Source organism: Curcuma longa, chromosome 1, assembly GCF_044706935.1.
Source record: "Curcuma longa cultivar G26 ecotype Majalengka, Jawa Barat chromosome 1, ITB_CL_G26_1.1, whole genome shotgun sequence".
Classification (NCBI taxonomy): Eukaryota; Viridiplantae; Streptophyta; class Magnoliopsida; order Zingiberales; family Zingiberaceae; genus Curcuma; species Curcuma longa.
Window position 1 is genome coordinate 13304549 of NC_133861.1, and position 21055 is coordinate 13325603.

General features: G+C 37.5%; 5 protein-coding genes and 1 pseudogene across 6 annotated transcripts; 1 reads left to right on the forward strand and 5 right to left on the reverse strand.

Annotated features, from left to right (window-relative positions):
• Nucleotides 1–5: 5 nt before the first annotated feature.
• On the reverse strand, nucleotides 6–3899 carry LOC141812201 (autophagy-related protein 18f-like). Its single transcript, XM_074700243.1, has 7 exons — nucleotides 3556–3899; nucleotides 2550–3014; nucleotides 2054–2479; nucleotides 1678–1914; nucleotides 811–1593; nucleotides 563–726; nucleotides 6–319 (listed from the first exon to the last, which is right to left on the reverse strand). Exons 1-7 carry the CDS (start codon nucleotides 3742–3744, stop codon nucleotides 217–219), a joined length of 2367 nt encoding a protein of 788 aa, XP_074556344.1. The 5' UTR covers nucleotides 3745–3899; the 3' UTR covers nucleotides 6–216.
• A 1796-nt stretch (nucleotides 3900–5695) lies between these two features.
• LOC141846780 (syntaxin-132-like) lies at nucleotides 5696–7829 on the reverse strand. 2 transcript variants are annotated; one of them, XM_074734843.1, is made up of 13 exons: nucleotides 7812–7829; nucleotides 7591–7698; nucleotides 7399–7455; nucleotides 7215–7263; nucleotides 7047–7135; nucleotides 6867–6940; nucleotides 6704–6746; nucleotides 6565–6625; nucleotides 6468–6493; nucleotides 6309–6386; nucleotides 6130–6210; nucleotides 5972–6037; nucleotides 5696–5854 (listed from the first exon to the last, which is right to left on the reverse strand). In XM_074734843.1, exons 1-13 carry the CDS (start codon nucleotides 7827–7829, stop codon nucleotides 5696–5698), a joined length of 909 nt encoding a protein of 302 aa, XP_074590944.1. The 2 variants fall into 2 exon arrangements, with proteins under 2 accessions (XP_074590944.1, XP_074590934.1); XM_074734833.1 differs by having other exon boundaries at nucleotides 7591–7701.
• A 1563-nt stretch (nucleotides 7830–9392) lies between these two features.
• On the forward strand, nucleotides 9393–10130 carry LOC141816622 (uncharacterized; annotated as a pseudogene).
• A 1421-nt stretch (nucleotides 10131–11551) lies between these two features.
• On the reverse strand, nucleotides 11552–12331 carry LOC141813732 (vascular-related unknown protein 1-like). The gene is made up of 3 exons (XM_074701716.1): nucleotides 11990–12331; nucleotides 11832–11903; nucleotides 11552–11753 (listed from the first exon to the last, which is right to left on the reverse strand). Exons 1-3 carry the CDS (start codon nucleotides 12329–12331, stop codon nucleotides 11622–11624), a joined length of 546 nt encoding a protein of 181 aa, XP_074557817.1. The 3' UTR covers nucleotides 11552–11621.
• Nucleotides 12332–15332: 3001 nt separating this feature from the next.
• LOC141812338 (putative serine/threonine-protein kinase PBL23) lies at nucleotides 15333–17015 on the reverse strand. The gene is made up of 5 exons (XM_074700381.1): nucleotides 16823–17015; nucleotides 16529–16707; nucleotides 16255–16444; nucleotides 15766–16157; nucleotides 15333–15689 (listed from the first exon to the last, which is right to left on the reverse strand). The coding sequence occupies exons 1-5, from the start codon at nucleotides 16977–16979 to the stop codon at nucleotides 15333–15335; spliced, it is 1275 nt and encodes a 424-aa protein (XP_074556482.1). The 5' UTR covers nucleotides 16980–17015.
• Nucleotides 17016–19529: 2514 nt separating this feature from the next.
• Nucleotides 19530–20161, reverse strand: LOC141811650 (uncharacterized). Its single transcript, XM_074699679.1, has one exon. It carries the CDS (start codon nucleotides 20029–20031, stop codon nucleotides 19720–19722), a length of 312 nt encoding a protein of 103 aa, XP_074555780.1. The 5' UTR covers nucleotides 20032–20161; the 3' UTR covers nucleotides 19530–19719.
• Between the last annotated feature and the right edge of the window lie 894 nt (nucleotides 20162–21055).

Genomic DNA, 21055 nt, shown 5'->3' on the forward strand with positions numbered 1-21055 from the left:
CCCTTTTAGAAGTTAAAAGACCTTAACCAAGGCCACTATCACCATCCTTACGGTGAACTCAAATGGGGATACTACCTTCAGGCCCTTGGTGCTATTTACAAACTCTACTTTACTCTTCAAGTTTGCTACGTCAAGTTGTCATCCTTAGAGCCTTCATCTTCACTTCCAACTGGAGCCTCGGAGTCAGCGTTAGAATTTCACAACATGCGTTAGACTTTACTCAAATGGTGCTGCCTCTGCATGAATGTTTGCGGCGGCTTCCAACAATTCAGATGTCTGACGGGATAGTGGTGAGTCCTCCTTGTCATCTTCCCTAAAACTATAAGAAGATTTACTCAGAGTAAATATCTTATCATACTTCTTATGATGACAAACTGCAGCAATGTAACAGTATAGTTATCTGTGATTTAAAGAGTATCGAAGACTTGAAGACGACAATCACGAAGGGAGAGTTTCAAAGAGGGAAGTCAAAAAGAATGCATTAGCAGAAATAGACAGGAAACAAACTGAATATGTCAAATGATAAGTAAAAGAAGTCGACTGTAAGGCTAGTGGTGTGAACCTTGATTGCTGCAGTGTTGATGAATCGAGTGTCTCGAGAACAGGTATTGGATCTGGTAATCTAGTTTTGATTGAACGGCATCGGATTCTTTCAATCTCAATTTCACCAACAGAGTCGTCAGTTTTATCGTCGCCATGGTGATCCAACAACACTTGAAAGTGAACCTATGCAGGCATATGCAGTAATTCAATGGAGATATGTTAAGTAGGGTGTGTCAAGAACATGCAAGTATTCGGTAGTGGATTTACCTGAGACTTCGTCCAGAGAGGAAACGGTGCCTCATGTGCATGCAACTCAAATTCAGATATGTACGAGCGATGAGTTTCCTTCGCAATCGGCATTGGATTAAAATCTGCCCCAACGGAAGAAGGATACACACAGGTTCCTCTCTTCATCTCTTTTCGTGAAAATTTACCATACTCTCTATCACCATGATTACCAAATATATCAGTGTTATCACATCTATCTCTCATGTTTTTCTTATGACAAATGTCCCATTTCTGAAGTGCATCGACAACTAAATCAGCATCAGATTCTGGTGAAAAACCATGAGCAATAGAAGGCGACCTGGATAGTTTGGCATCAAAATCCTCCCTGCTTTTGGGACGTAATCCATATTGTATAATGGAACCAGAAAAGTATACGAGCAGGTAATGCTTTGTCCGCAGTGAACTGATATTATTATGATGATCAGTTGCGTTGCAATGGTGGAAAACAGAAGCAATGGCCCCAAATGTTGGATCAACCTTTCCTGTAGCAGCTGCTGCAACACCGCTAACAGCATTCATTAATCCAGGATTCCCATTCTTTATCCTGCTTACAGCCGATAATGTGACAGGGCTTCCACATAAAGAAGGCTTCTGTTCACAAAAATTTGAAGATAAAGAAACAGACGGTTTTGTAAAATCCCTCTTAGTGACCCTAATATTTGCAGCTCCTGAAGAACCAGTTGCAAATAGGTGACTGGTTCCCCTCGATGAGCTGATCATGATCCACTTGCTATCATCACTAAAACTGATGTCTTGTATAACCTAATGTAAATAGGTGAATGAACTCAAGAAATCAAATTCAGCATATGCAATAAAGAGAAGAAGGCAATATCAATGTTTAACTACCGCATTAGTGATGCCTCGCCGTAACTTGTAGAGATGGATGCAAATTCCATTAGCATATGACTCCCCTGAGCTTGCATGCAGAGAAGGTATCACACGGAACACATTGATATTATGGCCATGAATGGAAGCCGTCGCTAGCAAAGTCCCACTGGGATCGAAGGATAATGCAGAAATAGGACTCTTATGTGCCATAAACTGCACTATCACTGATTTAGAAACAATATCACGAACTATAACCTGTTTGGTTCAAACGAAAGAAACACAAATTACACACTAATTCAGTGTTTGAAAATGCAACAGCACATACTTTGCGATCTCAACAATCATAAAGAAACTATTAGAATCAAACTGAAAGAACATTCAAACAGAACTATACCATCCCACCCTGTTCCACCTCTGCTGGATCCCTATGCAAGTCGTCATTCCTTTTTAAGTAGGAGTTTCCATTCACTGTTGTTGGAATGTTATTCGCACCCACTAATTCTAAGTAATACTTGGAAACTGTTCTATATCCGATATCTCCAAGAGTCACCAAACCAGCGGCAAGCATCTTACTAGATTCTCTGGCGAAATTTGTCACCGGACTACCATCTGAATAAGCCGCTGTGGCAGGATTAATATCTTGATGGCTAATATGACAGCCACTTGAATTTGCAATCGGAGTTCCACTATGAGCTAACCATCTCGTTCCAACTGCAATCGGTCCATATCCTACAGTTCCATCACCAAGACGATCTGAAACTACATGATGAGTAAGGATACTATATTCTGTCTCCAGAGTGGCAGCATTTAAACAATGGATCTGCATATAAATTTGCTGCTCACTAAATCTCTTAATTGAAAATAACAAAAGTTAAGGTGAGCATCCCTACCTGTGAAACTTGAGAAACAACAATAATTCGAGGACTGCACCTGACAGAGAAAACAGCTGATCTGAACTTCAAGGTATGGACATACTCATGGGTCCTCAGGGAATAGAAGTGAACAAAAGTCAGCAAGAAACTGTCTTTGTTCAGTTCCTGACCAAAACCACCAACAGAACCATTCAAAGGTGAATCATACCCATCATAATTGTTAGAATTTGCAGAAACATTTGCATTTCCAACTACAATCAGCAATGGCCGATTATCTGCAAACCTATCGATTATTTCCTTTGATTCAATTGGATTCTTTTGCATTTGCAGAAAGGTTGCAGAAACATCATATCTTGATACTAACTGCCTTATGTCATCTGAATGCTCAACATCCCAAACCTGGAAACCTGACCTGTAACCCAACAAGAGAATTTGCCGGATATCACCTTCACGCTCCAGTTTGTCAAAACCAGCCCAAAGCACCTATCCAGCACGGATATGAGCAATAAAATCTTAGCACAGACATATTCAGTAAAATAAATGAGCTAAAGGATATTCATATTTCTTTGAGGAAAATAAAACAGCAGCATAGATCTGATGGGAGATTGACTCATTATGTTGGGCATCAAAGCATAAGTTGTAGACCTATGCATCCTATGAATTAATGGCACTCCAATTCCAATGTGGGAATAGTCAGGTCTTACAATGTAGGCTATGATATCTTCTATCATTTCATGCTAAAGTGGAACTAATGCCAACTACCTAAATTTTGGTATGCCTGCTTGATGCTGCTGGGGCTTTCAACTATGGGATTTCTTTGGAAGCTATAGCATCAGACTATTGCTTTTAGGGCTCTTTGGTGCCATGATGACTGCAAGCCATAATGCGTTCTATATTCCTGGTTTCCGTGTTTGTTTCAAGTGCTTTTCCTCAGAAACCAATTTTGAGCTGATTTTATCCACTTTTTATCATTTTTTTCCAAGAAATGAAAATTAAAAGGTTAAAAAAGTCTGTATGTGTTTACCTGATCATGAGCAGAGTAATCTTGAGAGTTGGCTATCGAGGAGACGATGGATGCCCCGGTCTTGCGGACACTAGATGCAAGATTGGACGCACCAGAAGACACAATTTTCGACAAAGACCGAACTGAAAATGACCCATTGCTTCTACTCAGAATACTTTCATCCTGAGGCTCCTGCACATAGTTCCTCATTCCCAACTCCCAACAGCCCAAAATTTTTCCTGGAAATGAACAAAGCGATCAAGAACCCAGATGCTTGATCCAGTTTTGCAACCCAAGCTGATCCTTTCTTCCCTTTTTTGTCAACAAGAAACAACACGTTAACCGCAACTAGTGCACAAGACCTTCATGTTTTCCTCAAAAGAGAATCATATAATCAATTGAAAGGAATCAAGACCGTGTCTTTTATACACAAACATGATTCCCGTGCGGAAAAGGTGAAGCCTGCTAAGAACGCAGCCTTCTCTGAATCACCAGAAACACTGCAGGCGAATGGAAGGGACATGGAAATCTTTCTTATTAAGGCGAGACGAGGAAGACGAAAAGGCGAAGAAAGAATCGCTTCGTAAACAGATAACCAAATATAATGCGCTGCACGCTCACGTCTCCCTCCTGATTACCGCTCCTGTTTTAATTTCAATTAATTACGTCACCAACAAATAACATGCTCCAGCTATAATAGAAACTAATAGAGAATAATATTCCCTATAATTTCACCAAGAAAAACTATATTATCACAAAACAAATAAGAAGTTTATTAAAAGATCAACAAAGGGAGGGTGATGCTAATGTAGATACTACTTTACAACAAATGGGAATATATGAATTAAAAGTAAAATGAGTTCTTGGTGTACCTTGTTCTTTTGACCACGAGAAACCAGGAATGATGCTGAGATTGAATTAAGGGCAAAAAGCTATGGTTGCGTTGATACATTTCACTGCTTGCCTAAACAGCGTCTTTTTCTTTCCATCTCCATTTCCCTGTGTGTGTTGAATTGTTGGGTTTTCAGTGCCGTAGTTAATTGCTGACCTTGCGAAGATAAATAGGCAGGAATTCGAACGTTGACTCCAAGGATGTCGTCACCGTGTCGAGAACGTTAAGATCAAGTAGGTAGCTTTTTGGAATCTACTCCAAGATTCGTTCGCATTTCGCTAAGATTGGCATTGCGCCGACCACCAACAGTGCATCCGCCGTTCAGGGCCTGATGGCCGTCATCGCCGATCACCCCCGCAGGGAGACGACGGAGGAAAAGATTATTTAGGAGTTTTCTGCTTCAAGAATTTGACTTTGACTCTTAGAATATCAGGGGAATATTTCTTTATACGACACAGAAAAAGAAAAAAAAACAATCTTATCAAAAATTAAATGAAAAATAAGACTTGATTATTATAGGGAACATTTTTATACCTTTCTTGGTCCTCATTCATTGCAAACTAAACAATCTTATCAAGAATTAAATGAAAAACCATTATAATTCATATATATTATATTTGAAAGTGTTAATAAGAAAACGCTGTCGTGGAGGTGACGCTGGCGATGATTCGCGCCGCCGTCAAGGAGGAGACGCTGGCGAGCAAGCTCTCGACCACTGCTGCCAGGCCCATCTGGTCGCTCTTACCTTCTGAAACCACCCTATCGTGTATCTAACTGCTCCATGCAAGCTGACTGTTCGACGAAATGCTCAAAAGAGAGCAAAAGGTTGCTGTTTGTATCACAAATTTATGGGTTTCATATAGTTGTTGGGTTGATATGGACTGCTCAGGAACAAAGACTTATAATTTATCAGTCTCTCGGAGGACTTTAAATCTTACCATATGATTCAAGTTCAATTAAGCATCAAATGAGCATTTGGCACTGAAAATAAATTATACCAAGAGAAGTTGCATCACTGATTTAAAAATGGTACATTGATTTGCTTGATAGAAATCTTTGGAGTCCTGATTTATTTTTAAAGTTCTAACCATAATTGACACTCAAATCAAGTCGAGTCTCAAAATTTTAAAGTAATCAATAAAAAAAACATCTTCGAAGTCCTGTTTATTTTTTTCCAAATAAAAAAATAATCAGATACTCTGGTTTTCCTCCCTTGTCTAGTTTGTGCTGGAAAATAAACTGCCTGTGAAATTTTGCTTTGTTCTACAATCATTTCCATGGTTTCAGGATTGAGAGCACAATTAGAGCAGTAATTAATAGAAAGGTTATAATAACTATTATCATGCACTTTCTTGATTTCTTTGAAAGGCTTTTCGCAATCCGCAGAGCATCTGTACCAGATTGCACATGGTTCATCGCGTTGGCTACCTGTAGAATTGAGGCTTTTTTAAAAAATACTCATCTTGTGATTATATAAACAGTGTGCCAAGATCAGGATCATATAAAAACCAATTCTATCCACGTCTTGAATAAATGAAGATAAACCTGAGACTCAATGTTATCCAGGATCTCTCCCTGTGCCTCCACCAATACAGCCATGTCCATAAACACCTATGTGCCAAAAGAAAACCGGAAGAAAAAAAATCTTATGGGCAACTTATCTGAATTTTCTGAAATTTATTCGTTTTTTCTGAAACAATTACCTGATGCAAGTCAAGTAATTTTTTCTCTATCTCCTTCACAGCATCGTGCCTCTCTTGGATTTCCTCTATTGTACCAATTACCTGGAGAACAAATTCATAATTATCCTGAACAACTAAAAAACTACCTGTAAGTTATTGTTCTTGTTCAGAATTAGTACTCAATAGATAACTCAACATACTTGCCCTCTTCCCATTTCTTGAATTGCCTTCTGAAATATTTGCTCACTATCTCCAGTTTCAATTAGGTGATCAATCACCTACACAGGCATGAGAAGCTCAGTGTAAGTCTATGTATCCAGCATGATTATTTTCCGATAGCATATAGCGATAATGCTTACCTCGTCAGTTGGTCGAGTTCCAGTTACTGCCAAATTTAGAAAAATTCAGAAATACTAAATCTATGTACTTTTGTCAGAAAAGAAGAAAGAATGAAACCTGTGAACACCCCTCTTTCAACAGCCTCTCTATGATCATTCTGGATAGTTTGCCTCAAAATCTGCTAGAAATTACTTTGATCAAACATACTGCACACTAGTAGCCAACCTCAATTTGTCTAAGGTATTAATACAAGTACCTGGAAGTCATTCATTATATCCTTCAATTTCTTCTTAAGTGCACTGTGGTTGGACAACAGTGGTTACAATGAGAGAAAACATTAGTCATGGTTTTTTTTATATCTAAATCAATTTAAGTTGAGTGTGTATAAATATCATCATATGCATCTTGTTAAAACATACTTAGTCAATGCCATCCTCGATCGATCTACACCGGTCCCCTTTTCACATCCGGGCTTATTTCTGTTGGTTAAGTTCTAGAGAATGGAACCAATAAGATTGTTATCATAATCTTTTCAAATGATGCTTGTAAGACAGATGACACAGAGCTATCTGCATCAATAGTTTTTTAAAGAATAATACATCTCTGTCTATATCTTGTAATCTGTTTTTAATTTTGTGGGCAATCTTTCCAACTTCATCGACATCCTTCTCCATTTGCTGTTTAATTTCTGAAAGAGTAACTTTAATTCATAACTGATCCGTAGTTGATAACAAACAATTAGATATATAAGTAAACTTGCTCACTACCTTTCATCGCAAATGCTCTAGTGGCACCCTTGGACTTTTCATTTGATTCCTGGTTCATATGATTTATTAATATTAGTTGACAGGTCTTTCTTTTACTGATGAATACATTATACATCGATTTTAATTACTGAACACACAGGGTGATATCGCAGTTACTGAAACCATAAAGACCTGATGGTTTTACCTGAAGCTCGTGAAGATGATTGGAGATCTTGTCTATCATCTTCTCAATTTCTGATACCTAATAAAGAAGCACAAGAAAGATGACAAAAAAAGTTGGAAATAAATACATAGAAACTCAATTGTAGTATGCATAGATATCAAAATACAGATTAAAAGGCAAATACTCTAATTTAGTGTTTGAAATAATTTTTACCTGATCAAAAAAATCATCCATTCCATAATCTGGTGCACTTTTGAGTTTACCTGACTGGCTTCCTAATTCAATATCGCTCTCCATGAAAGCGTCATTTCTGAAGGAGTCCTGCTTCAATTTCAATGAAAGATTATGAAGCACCAAAAACTAATGCAAACATTTTGTTCAGCTCTAAAAGGGGAAAACGAAGGTCTTCTTCTCTACAAGAAAGAGATGAATACCTTGAGAAGGTCATTCATTTTTTTTTCAGCTGCAAACAATCAAAAAAAGAAGGAAAACTATTGAAGGATGGCCTAAAGAGGATGATATAATGCTGGGCTAAGAATGAGCATGAACGGAAGAAGACAAAGGATCAAGCTTGCGATGGCGTTGGAATATATAGCTTAGACTTTGTGATCTTCGCCAACTGAGAACTGACAAGTTTCTTAGGATCAAGAGTTTTTTATTTGTAGATATTTGAATGCTTCTGAAAATATTTCTTGAAGCTGGCACAACACAAGAGCAGGATAGCATTGTGAACAGAGCAAGCAAAACACTACGCCTGCAAATGGATTAGGTGCAATATGATATTATCGTTGGTAGAAAAAAAGCTACGCACTGCAGGAAACATCCAAGAATCCTTACGCCAGCTACTGTAATTTTCACATCCTCTACTATACAGTCTGGCCTATGAATGACCATGATCTTATCGTTGGAGAAAAATGGAGTAGGTTCTCGCTTTGATTAAACAAAAAGAATAGATAATCCATGTTCAGAACACACATAAACATGTATTTGCATGATTTACAGATTCTTTGAGGGTCTTACAACTTGTGAGAAATTATATTTAATAAATTTGTGTTTCCAGTAATTGTAAAGAGTTTTTGTTTCTGACAGTTCAATTTATTCTCACATGATTTTTTTTAATGTAAAATTTATTTTTAAATTTAGCTGAGTATGTTATTAATTTACAGAGTTCATTCTATCATAAAACTATTAAGCGTTTAAAAGAAACAAAAGACATCTTCTTAATATTTAGATAAATCATTAAATTTATCTGAGAGACATTGATAGCATAAAATGATACTTTGATTTAATCACACTTGCTAAATTGAGGACCAACAACATAAGTTTATAATGGTGAGTTATTATCAATTAGGCCATAAACATTTTAATTATGATAAATTCTATAAACTAATAAATCAAGACTCTCATTTGGATCACCCATGAAGTTTTTTTAGTAATATGTAGGGTAAGTTTCATTCATGAAAACGAAAAATAGCTTCCGTTTCTTTAGGAGACACAAGACAGTTAATTTTCAATAATTACCAAGGCTTCTGTTTTTTGAAAATAAAAAAATTATTACATACAAATAATCAAATAACTTTATTATTTTTCTTTTAATTCGAAATTACAATTGGAAAAGGAAAATTACGAAACTACTTGTGCAAGTAATGTTAAATATTAACAATTTTTCTGTAAATATTAAATCCTGTATAGATTTTATATATATACGAGGGAATAAAAAATAAAGGGCGATTGGTTGACATTTTACTCAATTACCCAAAAAAAGAAACCGTGTTGACTCATTAAATAAAAATTGTTTGAGCAATTAGAAGACGTGTACAAATCGTGACGACGTTAAAATAACAGTTGTTTCTCGTCCTTGTGCCAATTTTGAAGCCATGTTGTTGCTGCAGTTATCTCTCTGCCTCCGAAAGTTCTATCCAAATCAGTGTAGAATTCTGTATAAAGATCTTTGAATATAAGCTCTTCGCATTGCTCGCACAAGAAATAGAATAGACCATCCCTACGGGAGCACAATGGCAACCAGGATGAAAGGGCTATTCAGAGGATTCAAGCATATATCAAAGTTCTTTGGTAAACAGTAGTTTCACTTCTTTTTGTTCTTTTTTTATAAAAAAAAATCTTTTATGTTTATTTTATTTTATTTTGATCCCCTTCTCTGTGTTCTTCTTGTTTGGTAGTTGTTAAGGAAGATGAAATGGAGATCGGGCATCCAACAGATGTCAAACATGTTGCACATATAGGTTGGGATAGAGACTCTGTCCATTCTCCAAGTTGGGTATGAAAAATAAATATTCCAATCTGACTGATTTTTCTCTTCAGTAAAGTATTGTTGTGATCGTGATCTTTGCCTTGATGAAATGCAGATGAAAAGGTTCGATTCCCCATCGGATTTCTCTTCTCCCAGAAATGTTGGGCAATCTAGGAGATCATCTTTGGCTTCTCGAGGTACATTCTTCATTCATCGTCAGCAGCAGAAGACTGAATTAATATAACTGAAAGTGCCGTCCGTGTTTTACGTTGTGCCAGGATTCGATCGACCGAGAAGCATTCATACATCGTTTCGACCAACTAATAGCTCTGAAACCGACGAGAATTCTACGACTCCAAAGAAGATGAAGAGGAGAAGACACAGAGCTGCATCCTCCTCGTCTTCATTAACACCTTCGAAAAGGTCATCAAGACTCAGAGCTCCATATGTAGCTTCATTGCGAGATGATCATGAAGCACAAGACCAGCTTCGAGGAGTTTAAATGTCACATTTTTCTACACAAAGGAGTTGCTACTTTATTCTATTTTTCTACCTGTTTTTGCATAATGTTTGTGTATATTGGATTGTGAATGCAAATATATTTGCATGAAAGCTTATATCATACAATTTCGACAGCAATTTCTTCAATAATTCCTTTTTTCTGACAGTAAATAATTATGTTCTAATTCTTTAGGACTATCTCATATTAGACAACTTTTGGTGCATTTACTTTCCCCTTACGTTGGAAACATCAGTTGGGCTTTAAAGTTCATGGGTCTTCTCCATGCCATGAGGTTAATATTTGCAAGGCATGACTATTCTCATAACTTGAACTCTCGAAGGGACAGTCTGACAGGTACCTCACAAAAAGAAGCAGATGAAAACTATTTTATTAACCAAAAGACTTAATTATGCTTTGCCTCAGATAGCAGCCCCTAATCGAGCCCTACAAATACCATCGTGCATATGATAGCCCACACCAACATATCTGAGACTCCAACTAATTAACCAAACTCCTCCTTCCTTAATGGCACACTTTTCAATGTGCTTGCAGGTTTAGCCTCCTTTTCCATGGTCCTATCATTAGCTGAACAAAGCTCAAGGTAGGTGGCTCAGGAACTTGGAATGTCCCCGACGACAATGCAATGTCCTAAAACCAATGGGCTGAGAAACATAGATTTAAGATTAGTGATTCCATTGGTAATCCCAAGTCCCAACAACAGCTAGCCCATTCATGTTCGTATTATTCTAAATCAAGCACGCTTAACAATTTAAATCCACAAAATTTAAATCAAGCACTCTGTTCTCGTAGTTGAAGACGACGCTTACAGAAACCGCAATACGTTCTCCTACCATGTGTGGTAGTCGATCAGGTGATCGATCACCATGTGTGGTAGTCGATCACCTGATCGACTACCACGTGGCAGTGGAGCCCATGACGTTATAACGCCACGTATGTTACGGATGCTCTATATGGATATTTTATTATAAATAATAATAAACTTGAATTGGTTGAAAATAGTGTTTAATATAAAAGTGTGGTACTTAAATAGTTTGTGCCCTGTTATTATTGTCTGCACTGCACGCATGGATATAAATCTGCTCTAGCATTTATTGAATGTTGACCCGGAAATTTCTTTTAGCATTTAAGATGGCATGTGAAAGAACAGAAGCACTGTAATTTCTGACACAGTGATTTTCTAAGAAGCAAACACATGTATTAAATTTATTCAAATTTTATTATTTTTTATAAAATAGTAAATTATACCCAAAACTATTATATAAAAAATTAGATGTGATATTCATAAAAAAAATCCGTTAAGTCATTTATTTTATCTTTCACTGGCAGTTACTCTGTCCATTTAAAATGATTAAAAGATTAATATACATCAAATATCCATAGAAAAGATTAATATGCATCAAATATCCATAAATTCATAGGCACAATTAGAGAGTCCGTAGGCTTGCTAATTATCCAAAGTGAAGGTTTATCCTACAGGTAGTCTACTAACATGGACAAAGGAAATAAACAAAGCCCCCTATTCTTCAGCAATGAATTTTCATTTGTCCCCTCAGTAAAATTGAACTCTTCTTCAACTTGTTTCAGCCTTTCGTCATTCATGACCTAAACACATCAACTCATTTAATCAAAACTAGAAAAGACATCTAAATTAACTAATTAGAAAAATGGAGGAGAAAAAACCTGAGGCATGTCTTTGTGAAGGCTGTGATAATCCTTCTTGGTTGGATTAGTAGTCAAGTAACTCTCAGTAACCTGTTTGAAGATTAAAAGAATATATATTTCCTAAATAAAAAAGATTATAATCCTAATAATAAATAGTCAAATTTAGGTTCTATAACCTTGGGGCTATTAACAGGTGAGCTAGCAGTGTCTTCCAAAGAATCATCATCCATTATTAATCCTTTCCTCCTCTTTGGACTCAGTTTTGTGTAGTCCTCTGGCACATCAACTTTAGCAGCTGGTTGTTGCTGCCGTGCAAGAAAAGTGGATGAAGCAGCATCAGAAATGGTGGAGAGGGTGACAACGCTGGAGGAGCTGCACCCACCAGCTTCTGCTGCAACTTGTGATTTCTCCTCTGATGCCATGAAGTCCTCCAAGTACATGGTCCAGCCGCTCTCCTCTGAGCCATCCATGGAGCAGGAGAAGGAGCTGCTCATTGATGAGTTGATTGATTCCTCCATATCTCGTATGGTGAGAGTTGAATGGCCTTGTGGAATTTATTTATATGTATCAAAAAGGAAGACAAGACAGAGATATTGAAAGAGTCAAAGCTGGGTAGCTTGAAAAAGAAAGATTGGATTGTAACGTGAAGAAGAGAAATCATGGATGGCTGGGCATCACCAAACTGTCAGAATCATTCTTCTTTCCTTATATTTAACATACAATCTATCATTATTGATCACTGCTGATTGATTCCGAACAGTTTTTACAGTTATTTCCAGGGCTTAGTTGGCTGCACGTCTTCTAAAATCTAGATAAAGTTGTATAGAAAAAAACATCAACATCACACTTATAATTGCAATTCTTTTATAAGATTTGCTCCATGATTTCCTTCTGGATCTGCATTTTTTTCCAAAAAAGAAAGAGAAGGTTCTTCTAAATCATAAATAATGCACCTGCAGGCCTGCACACAAACTACAGAAACTTTTCCTAAAATAAAATTTTCTGTTCCACTTCCTTTCCGATTGACTTGATACCATAGCAATAAAGGATGCAGATAGATAAAACTTGATTGTGAAACATCAACTGTTCTTGTTTTTTAGTTTCAGTTTCAGACCATCCTAATCTTGGCCTTCAATGATCAATGATCCTCCATGATACTGAAAGGCGCTATGGACATGGAGGTGGGTCTGCCCACATGGGGTCTGCTATTAGATTGCGCAACAAATGCCCGTGAACCGGTTGACACACCTTGATGCGCTGTGTATGCCCTCTACAACAGTGGATTCTGAGCCTACTACACAATTTATTCTGAAAAGGACCACTCGGCTTTTGGTGATCTCGAACCCCACACTCCCATGTTCCTCTACCCGTCGGCATTTATGCACTCAAGAAACTTTGTACCAATATTTTACAAAATTTTTGTCTAATTCATGAAAAAGTTTTATGATTTTTCATTGTAGGGGTTGAAGATTGAGGTGACCCCAGCTAATAAAAGGGAAACTGTGCATGCACCTTTGACTTTGCAAGATAAGTTCATGCAAGATTACTGCTCATTGAACCCTGCTGAAGAGGAATATTGCCAATGCTTGAGTGTAGTAACGTTGATTATTGGAGGACAAAGAACCAGAGGATGCATTTATGGCAACCTAGAATCTAATAGCTTGTCACCATGATGGAACTTGTCAACAGCATCACTTTTTTTTTTTTTTCTTATCTGCCGAAGATATCATAAACAATAGTATTTCCCATCTTGACAGGGATAGTGAGGTGAGGAATCAGGACGTGGTCTGCTTGACTTTCGTATGGTAAAAAGGAATCAATTGAATTTTGATTTATAAATTTATCGTTAATATAGATTTTTTTTATTGGAATATCAATATCTTTTAACTCGACAGGAGCTAAATAGGTTCATTATTTTCCCCAATTTACGATATTATTATTATTTTTTAAAAATCTTGAAGTATCTTTCGGATCTTCAGTTAATATATATATTTTTTGTTTTTCAATTCTGAGATTTTTCTTTTTTACTTCATTAAATTTATCTTTGTTCTGCATCACTTTCACTTAGTAAATGGCCAATGATTGGAATTTGATGATGTTATATACTCAAATTGCTTCGGCTTAGGCAAGAATGTTTGTCACACTGAATAAGCGTTATCGGATTATCAAGATTAAAAATATATACACATCAAAACTTTGGTGTTATCCTTTGTCATGAAGATTTACATTCATAGAATGTAGAAGATAAATTAATTGTTTCCTTTAATTTAATTTTATAGCTGTGGTGCAGATGTATGTGGACCTACATATTATATACACGATTCTGAACATACTATTCAATTCCAGTTTAGATTAGTTCTTACCTAACATATACAATGTTTATCATGGGCTGCATGCCATGAAGCCAATGTATGTGCGGATAAACTAGCAAAATGCTATTGAACCCAATTGTTGTTGGGTTTTGGATGAAACTCCTCGAGAGCATAAGCTTTTCTTGGCTCCGTGATTCCATCTCTGTCAGTGATCATGATGATATATCTATACTTTTTTCAACTTCATTCTTATCCTTTTTTTTTTGTTACTTTCTTCCTCTTCACTCTCATCCTCAGCAAAATACTATTGAACCCAATTATTGTTGGGTTTTGGATGAAACTCCTCGAGAGCATAAGCTTTTCTTGGCTCCGTGATTCCATCTCTGTCGTGTTCATGTTGATATATCTATACTTTTTTCAACTTCATTCTTCTCCTTTTTTTTTTTTTGTTACTTTCTTCCTTTTCACTCTCATCCAGCATTGCTACATTTCTTCATCTTCAACTCCTTTCTCATCCTCAACCTTAATGCTTTCTCCAACTTAACTCTTATTCTTAACATTGCTACTTTCTCCATCTTTACCTTCAACCTCATCGTTGCTAATTTTTCCACCATCTCCCTTCGTCCCCATCCAATACCCTTCTTGGTCGGAAGGCCAATCGGACAACTTACTGAAACATTTGGATTTCTCCACGCATTTGAGCTGCGGAAACCAAGTAGCCGAGCTCGCTCAGGGATCCTCCAGGACTGAGGAACCTCCGCTAGCTTTGCTCCAGTTTTATAGATCACTGTTGTCAAGATGAGCAGAAGTAAGACTTGAAGGTTTGTCATTAATTTCTCAACTTTGATATACTTCAGCAGCAATCTCCTAGTTGTGGATCTTCAACGCAGAATATTATGCACATTTTGCCATTAAAAAATACCACTTTGAAGACATCGATTCTTAACCACATTCCACAAAGAAACTTAGTTTACCACATCAAACAAAACAAAATTATACTTTTTCATGATTTTGTAGAGAATGTATTAAACCTTGGCTTAACCTCTGTACGTAGAATTATGATCATTCATGCCATTCTATCCCAATACAATATCCTACTTTCAGTAAAACTAGTTCAAGTTACAAGACTTAAAAGCCTAGCAATGCACTTGATGTAGCAAATCAATCAAAATGCAGAAAACAAGTAGCTGCAAAACATCCCATCCCACTATTCCAGATCATTCAGCTCATCTTCCCTGCTCGAGAAGGAATAGCTTTCTTGGTGAATATGATCATCCAATTCTGACTTTTTCTCTTCAGGCTGTCTACTATCTTCCACTATTACAGAGCTGGCATTTGGTTCAGCTTCAGGTGTTGGTTCTTCAGGCCCATTGGTCCTTGGATTAGCCAGGTACTCGAGAGCAATGACCACATCACTGATGAGAGGCCTTATGCTTGCCTCCTCTTGCAGGCACATTGCAGCCACAGCAAGAGCTTGATACAGGCCCTTTATGGGGTACTTTCCCTCCAGCCGTGGATCAGCCACTGCCACGAATTTCCTCTTGTCCTTGAACAATGGCTCTGCCTGTGCACATGCCAATACAAACGCCTGATCATCAAGTACTGGGATCAAGTTGAAACAACAGGACTAGTAGACGTACCCAATGGACCAAGTTCTGCTCGCGCGTCGGTTTGGTCGTGTCGATAGCTCTCCTTCCAGTAATCAGCTCCAGGAATACAACTCCAAAACTGTACACATCCGACATCGTTGTTAACTGGCCTGTCAATGCATACTCCGGAGCACAATATCCATAGGTACCCATCACTCTGGTGGATACATGACTCTTGTCTCCAGTTGGACCGAGCTTAGCAAGGCCGAAGTCTGACAACTTTGGGTTGTAGTCCTCGTCGAGAAGGATGTTTGATGCCTTGAAATCTCTGTAAATCACTGGTGGGTTTGCAATCTCGTGCAAGTATTGCAGTCCTTTGGCTGCACCAGCTGCAATTTTCATCCTTGTGAGCCAGTCCAATGGCTTTGTGTCTGGTGCCAAATCTGAAAGTTTCACAAACCAAGTAAAAGATATGAAATAGGAGATTTAAAGGCATGGAATGGAATCTGAATTTGAAATGGGATATAATACGGCATAAACCTAGTAGATGATCCTCCAATGAACCTAATGGCATGCACTCATACACTAAGATCCTTTGTTCTCCATCAGCACAGTAGCCAAGCAACTTAACAAGGTTTGGATGGTGTAACAGGCTCAGCATCAGGACCTCAACCAGAAATTCCCTGTTGCCTTGGAATCCATTTCTGTCAAGCTGCTTCACTGCTACAATCTGACAGAGCAATTGTGAATTTTAGACACTCAAAAGCTATGAATCTTGTTCCTAACGATGAAGACGTTTTGAAGTTGGTGTTACTTCGTTGCTGCCTTTGAGTTGCCCCTTGTACACCCTCCCAAATCCACCTTCACCCAGTAGGTTTTCCGAGTCGAAGTTCTTCGTGGCAGCTGCCATTTCGCGAAATGTGAAGACACGGGCGGCGATCTTCTCACTGCCTATGCGTAGCATCTCAGCTGCAAGTTTTTGTCTCCCGTCATCTGTCATGAAGAGAATATCTTCACATAAATACTTGTGCATACTTGAAAATTATCAGTCCTGTTCTTACACAAAACTTCTATTGTAACTTGAAAATTAATGGAAATTAGGACTTGCCTGATTTGAATGACATCTTGTTAACCAGAGAAGCCAGATTGTGCCCTTTTCTCAGCGCCTTCTTCTTCCTCCAAAATCTCATTTTCCTCAACGTAGTCCTCTCCTCCATCGTTGGCTTCTTCATCTCATCCTTTGACAAGCACAAACAATCCGCCATTCTTTTTTTCCTTCCTTTCCTCGAGTAACTTAGCAACCTCACCGACCTTAAAGCTCTCGAGAAGCTGATCGATATCCCCACTCAGGAAAAAACCAAAAAATAAATACGATATCTTCGATATGATGGAGACATGGTTGGGAGAAGGATTGAGCTACGTTTTGGACCAAGAGATGGCTTGAAGGGGAGAAATATAATTACGTTGATGCAATTTTGAACTCGGATCTTATGCCAAACAATCTCAGCACTCCGTCCATTAAAAGAATCAGATTTTTTTTTTGTTTTGTATTTATATCTGAGAGTGGTGCCCAACACATGCGATGCAAAGGACAGAGCAAGAACTTCATGAGCAGCACTTCTAGATCATGCAAGGGTGTAAGATATTACATAAAATCGTCTTTGAATCCAAACAAGTTCAAACTAACTGAATCCCGGCCAAATTACAAGTTTAACTAACTGATTCTGGTTATGCTATATAAAATTTTGACTACTTGAGTCCCTTAACTTCTCGCTCCTTATCCTGTTTCACTACTTGGATGAATCGTCTTCTTGCTTGCATCTTTGAACCAATTTGTCGCATTGTTTTGATCTGTTTGCAGCTACAGAAGTGATGGGAAGTTAAGCGTCTTTGCACCAGTTTCTCAAGTGTGTGTTTTGGCACCTACGACCACAAACAGTGTCACGGCATCAATGATTTTTGTATTGAATTAAGCAGGCCGCACAAGCAAAAGGCAAACTTGACAAAAATTAACATTACCCATTTATACAATATGACTCAATTCTCAATTTTACAAATTTAGCTTTGGAATAAATAGGTTCAGTTTATCCATTTATATATAACTCACAACAAAAGGATTAAATTGAATACAAATAAATTAATCTATTTATGGCTTATTTATTAATATTTAACTAGTCATTTAACGTTAATCAATATGAATTATGAATATATTTAAGAAGAATAAATAAGCATAAAGGGTTAAGTATAGGATTTTTTAAAAAATAAAATATATAATAATAAAAGAGCAAACTAAATCATCATATACCAAATAAATATGTTAAATTAAAATCGAATCGGATTTGCGCGGACATTAAGATTATGTTGATTTAAATGAAAATTAATTTTATTAAATTATAATCGAATTAAATTTAAGATGAATTAATGGATTTAAAATGAATTAGGATTTTTTTTCTCTGTTCTCTCCGCGCGCGCGCGGGGGCGCAGCAGCCGTACCTCCGTCCTACGCGCGCCCCATTCCTCTCCTTTCTTCTTCTTCTTCTTCCCAAATTTTTTCTTCTTCCTTCTTATCTTCTCCTCCTTCCTTTCCTCCATCAACAAGCACAGCAGTCCGTTGCTGCCTCGTTTCTTCTCCGACAGCTCCAACAGCAGCGCCCTAGGTGCTGCCCTTTTCCCAGCCCACAACCAGCAGCACCGCCCTATTTCTTGACAGCAGTCGTCGGAGCTCGCCGGAGCTAGCCGAAGCCGCCAGCGAAGAGGGTAAAGCAAACTAGACTAGTTGCTGTGCTCTCCCAGTTATAAATTTTGACTCGTTTGTTACATTTTGACTCATTTGTTAAATGAGTTGACTTTGGATTAAAATTAAATGGATCGTGAGTTAACAAGATAAGATCGATTTATAACCCGTCAATTCAAATTGTCTTATGCTTTAAGAAAAGAATAGTAATGCAAAGGAAGGAATCCAAAGGATTAGAATTAAAATGACAATTATTAATATATTATAATCAAGAAAAAGTATAAATTGAAGCTTTTAGGAAGAAGCAAGGAAAAAAAACCAATTTGACGTTTATGTGAAGCATTCATGTCTCTAAAAAGCATCTAGATAAAGCTATGAATTAAGATTATCGTACTAAAAGCAAACTGTTTGATGTGTGTAGATAGCCATAACGATATTTATCTAGACACAGGATAAGTTCAACTTGCAATTGATGAATTCCATATTCTTTATATATATATATACATATATCCAAAACAGAGCAAAACTCTGAATAAAGAAATGAGATAAGGATAAGACGTACGGGATGCTACTTAAAAGGTTCAATTGTACAACAAATCTTCCCAGTTCGATATCAATACCTGAAGAGGTACGTGCATACTTTTGTTCAGCAGGTCCTTTCGAGGATATATTCTTCATAATTATAGTTGCTTTTCAGAGAAAGAAAAGAACATTTAGGCCTTTACCAAACGTAGTAATCAGGAAAGAAAAGAGCATTTAGGCCTTTACCAAACGTATTAATCAGTACCTTCATGATTTGGTTAAATGTTTATTTTCAAAGGCTACCAACAATTAATGTTGTAAGGCACTTGAATGCAGGGATCAACACTCTACAAAGATCAAGAATGAAGAAATCTACAATGAAAAGAAAACTATGAGCAATAAATTACTGGTAAAAAATGTTTTCGTTGAAAACAAGATGAAAATTTCAGTTAAGAGTCTTGAGTGCATGTACAGTCCACCTCCATATTGTGATAGATAGTGCATCTTCCACTTCATAGTTTTTATGTGTGCAACTTAGCGACCAGTATTCCACTAAATCAAAAAAAAACTGAGCCAAAATATTCATTCATCTGCGCTTTCTGAGAAAAAAAAAACACTAAAAAATTTATATGTATTTTTGCACTATGTTTCTTCCTAATTTATATATGTACGCCACCTAACTATTCACAAAACACTTCCTCAAATGGAGAAAACGATGCGGATGAACGATAATCACAACACATCTCATCCTACTCCGCTACTTCCGGTATGCTCTGTAGCTTCGGCCTCCAATGCCTCTCGATCTCGCCTAAGCCGGCGAGAACTTGCAGCAGCGGCAAGCCCTCCGCGTCCACCTGCTTCAGCAGCTCCTCCAGTTGCTTCTTGCTGATCTTGATCCTGATCTCCGTCGACTTCGCCGCGGCCTTCACCTTCTCCTCGATGTCAACTGTTGCCGCTTGCTCTTGATGCTTTCTTGAGAGCTTGCGCGTCGCGAATCCCCAGTCGTCGTCGTCGTCGTCTACCCACGTCACCGGCTTCTGCAAACCGATGCAATTGCCCATCTCTCAATTCTTTTTCGTCGTGTGGTCTTTGGGGCTTGAATTAAATGGATAGTGTTTGAAGGATAAGAACGACGGAAAGGGGGTGAATTTATAAGCGAAATAGAAGTGAGAGGAGAAGGTAAGAGAGGGTAGGGAGCGCCATCGAACATAATCAAAATCTAATCGGGAAATGGAAAGATAAACCAGAAGACTTGGTCGTCGAGCATCAGGTCAGCGTCGACTCGCGGGGCCCTGGCGTGTACACCGACCGACAAAGTGTGAACGCGTCGCGGGAAGGAATCTAGTGGTTGGATAGCTAAATGGCTCATGTGAACGGGAATCTTGAGCGGTATCTAAACTATCATTACTACTAATGATCGATGAGGACCTCCTAATCACGCGCTCTGCATGCTGTTTCGTCGCTTTCCTGTTTGCTTTAGAAACGAAGTTGGATTTTTGTTGGTTCGATCAAGATCCAACGGGGCTGAGTTGCATCGGGTTAAGTTGGCTCGGCTTTGTGGATGTAATTATTATTATTATTATTTATCGTAGGTTGAAAAAAATCAACGAATTAAATTTGTCAAATAACATTTTTGCCATTGAACCGATTCTACAAGGATAACTTAGAAGGAAAAAAAAAATCCAGATTTAATTTTACTCAATAAATAATTTACTTTTCTCCTCCACGCCACCTTTAATTTATATGCCAAAATCAAGTTGACAGTAAGTCAATATCAAGATCATATCGCTCTATGGAAGAAAGTATTGGATGCCTGTCAAATGGCTTAAGAGGTGGGCACACAGCACACTGAATATGTCGTGATTTAAGTAAGTTGTCAAATCTAGTTCAAGCTCGAATAAATAAATAAATTATTTTTCTTATATCATACTAAATACGAGAAAAATAATAATTTTTTATATTTATTTTAAAGAATATTTTTACAGATATAATGTTTTACCTTAAACAAATAGAACGCCATGATGATCTTTAATAATTAATGGTGAAGGTGGCATGATTAAAGCTACTTGGTGAATGGAGCACTGG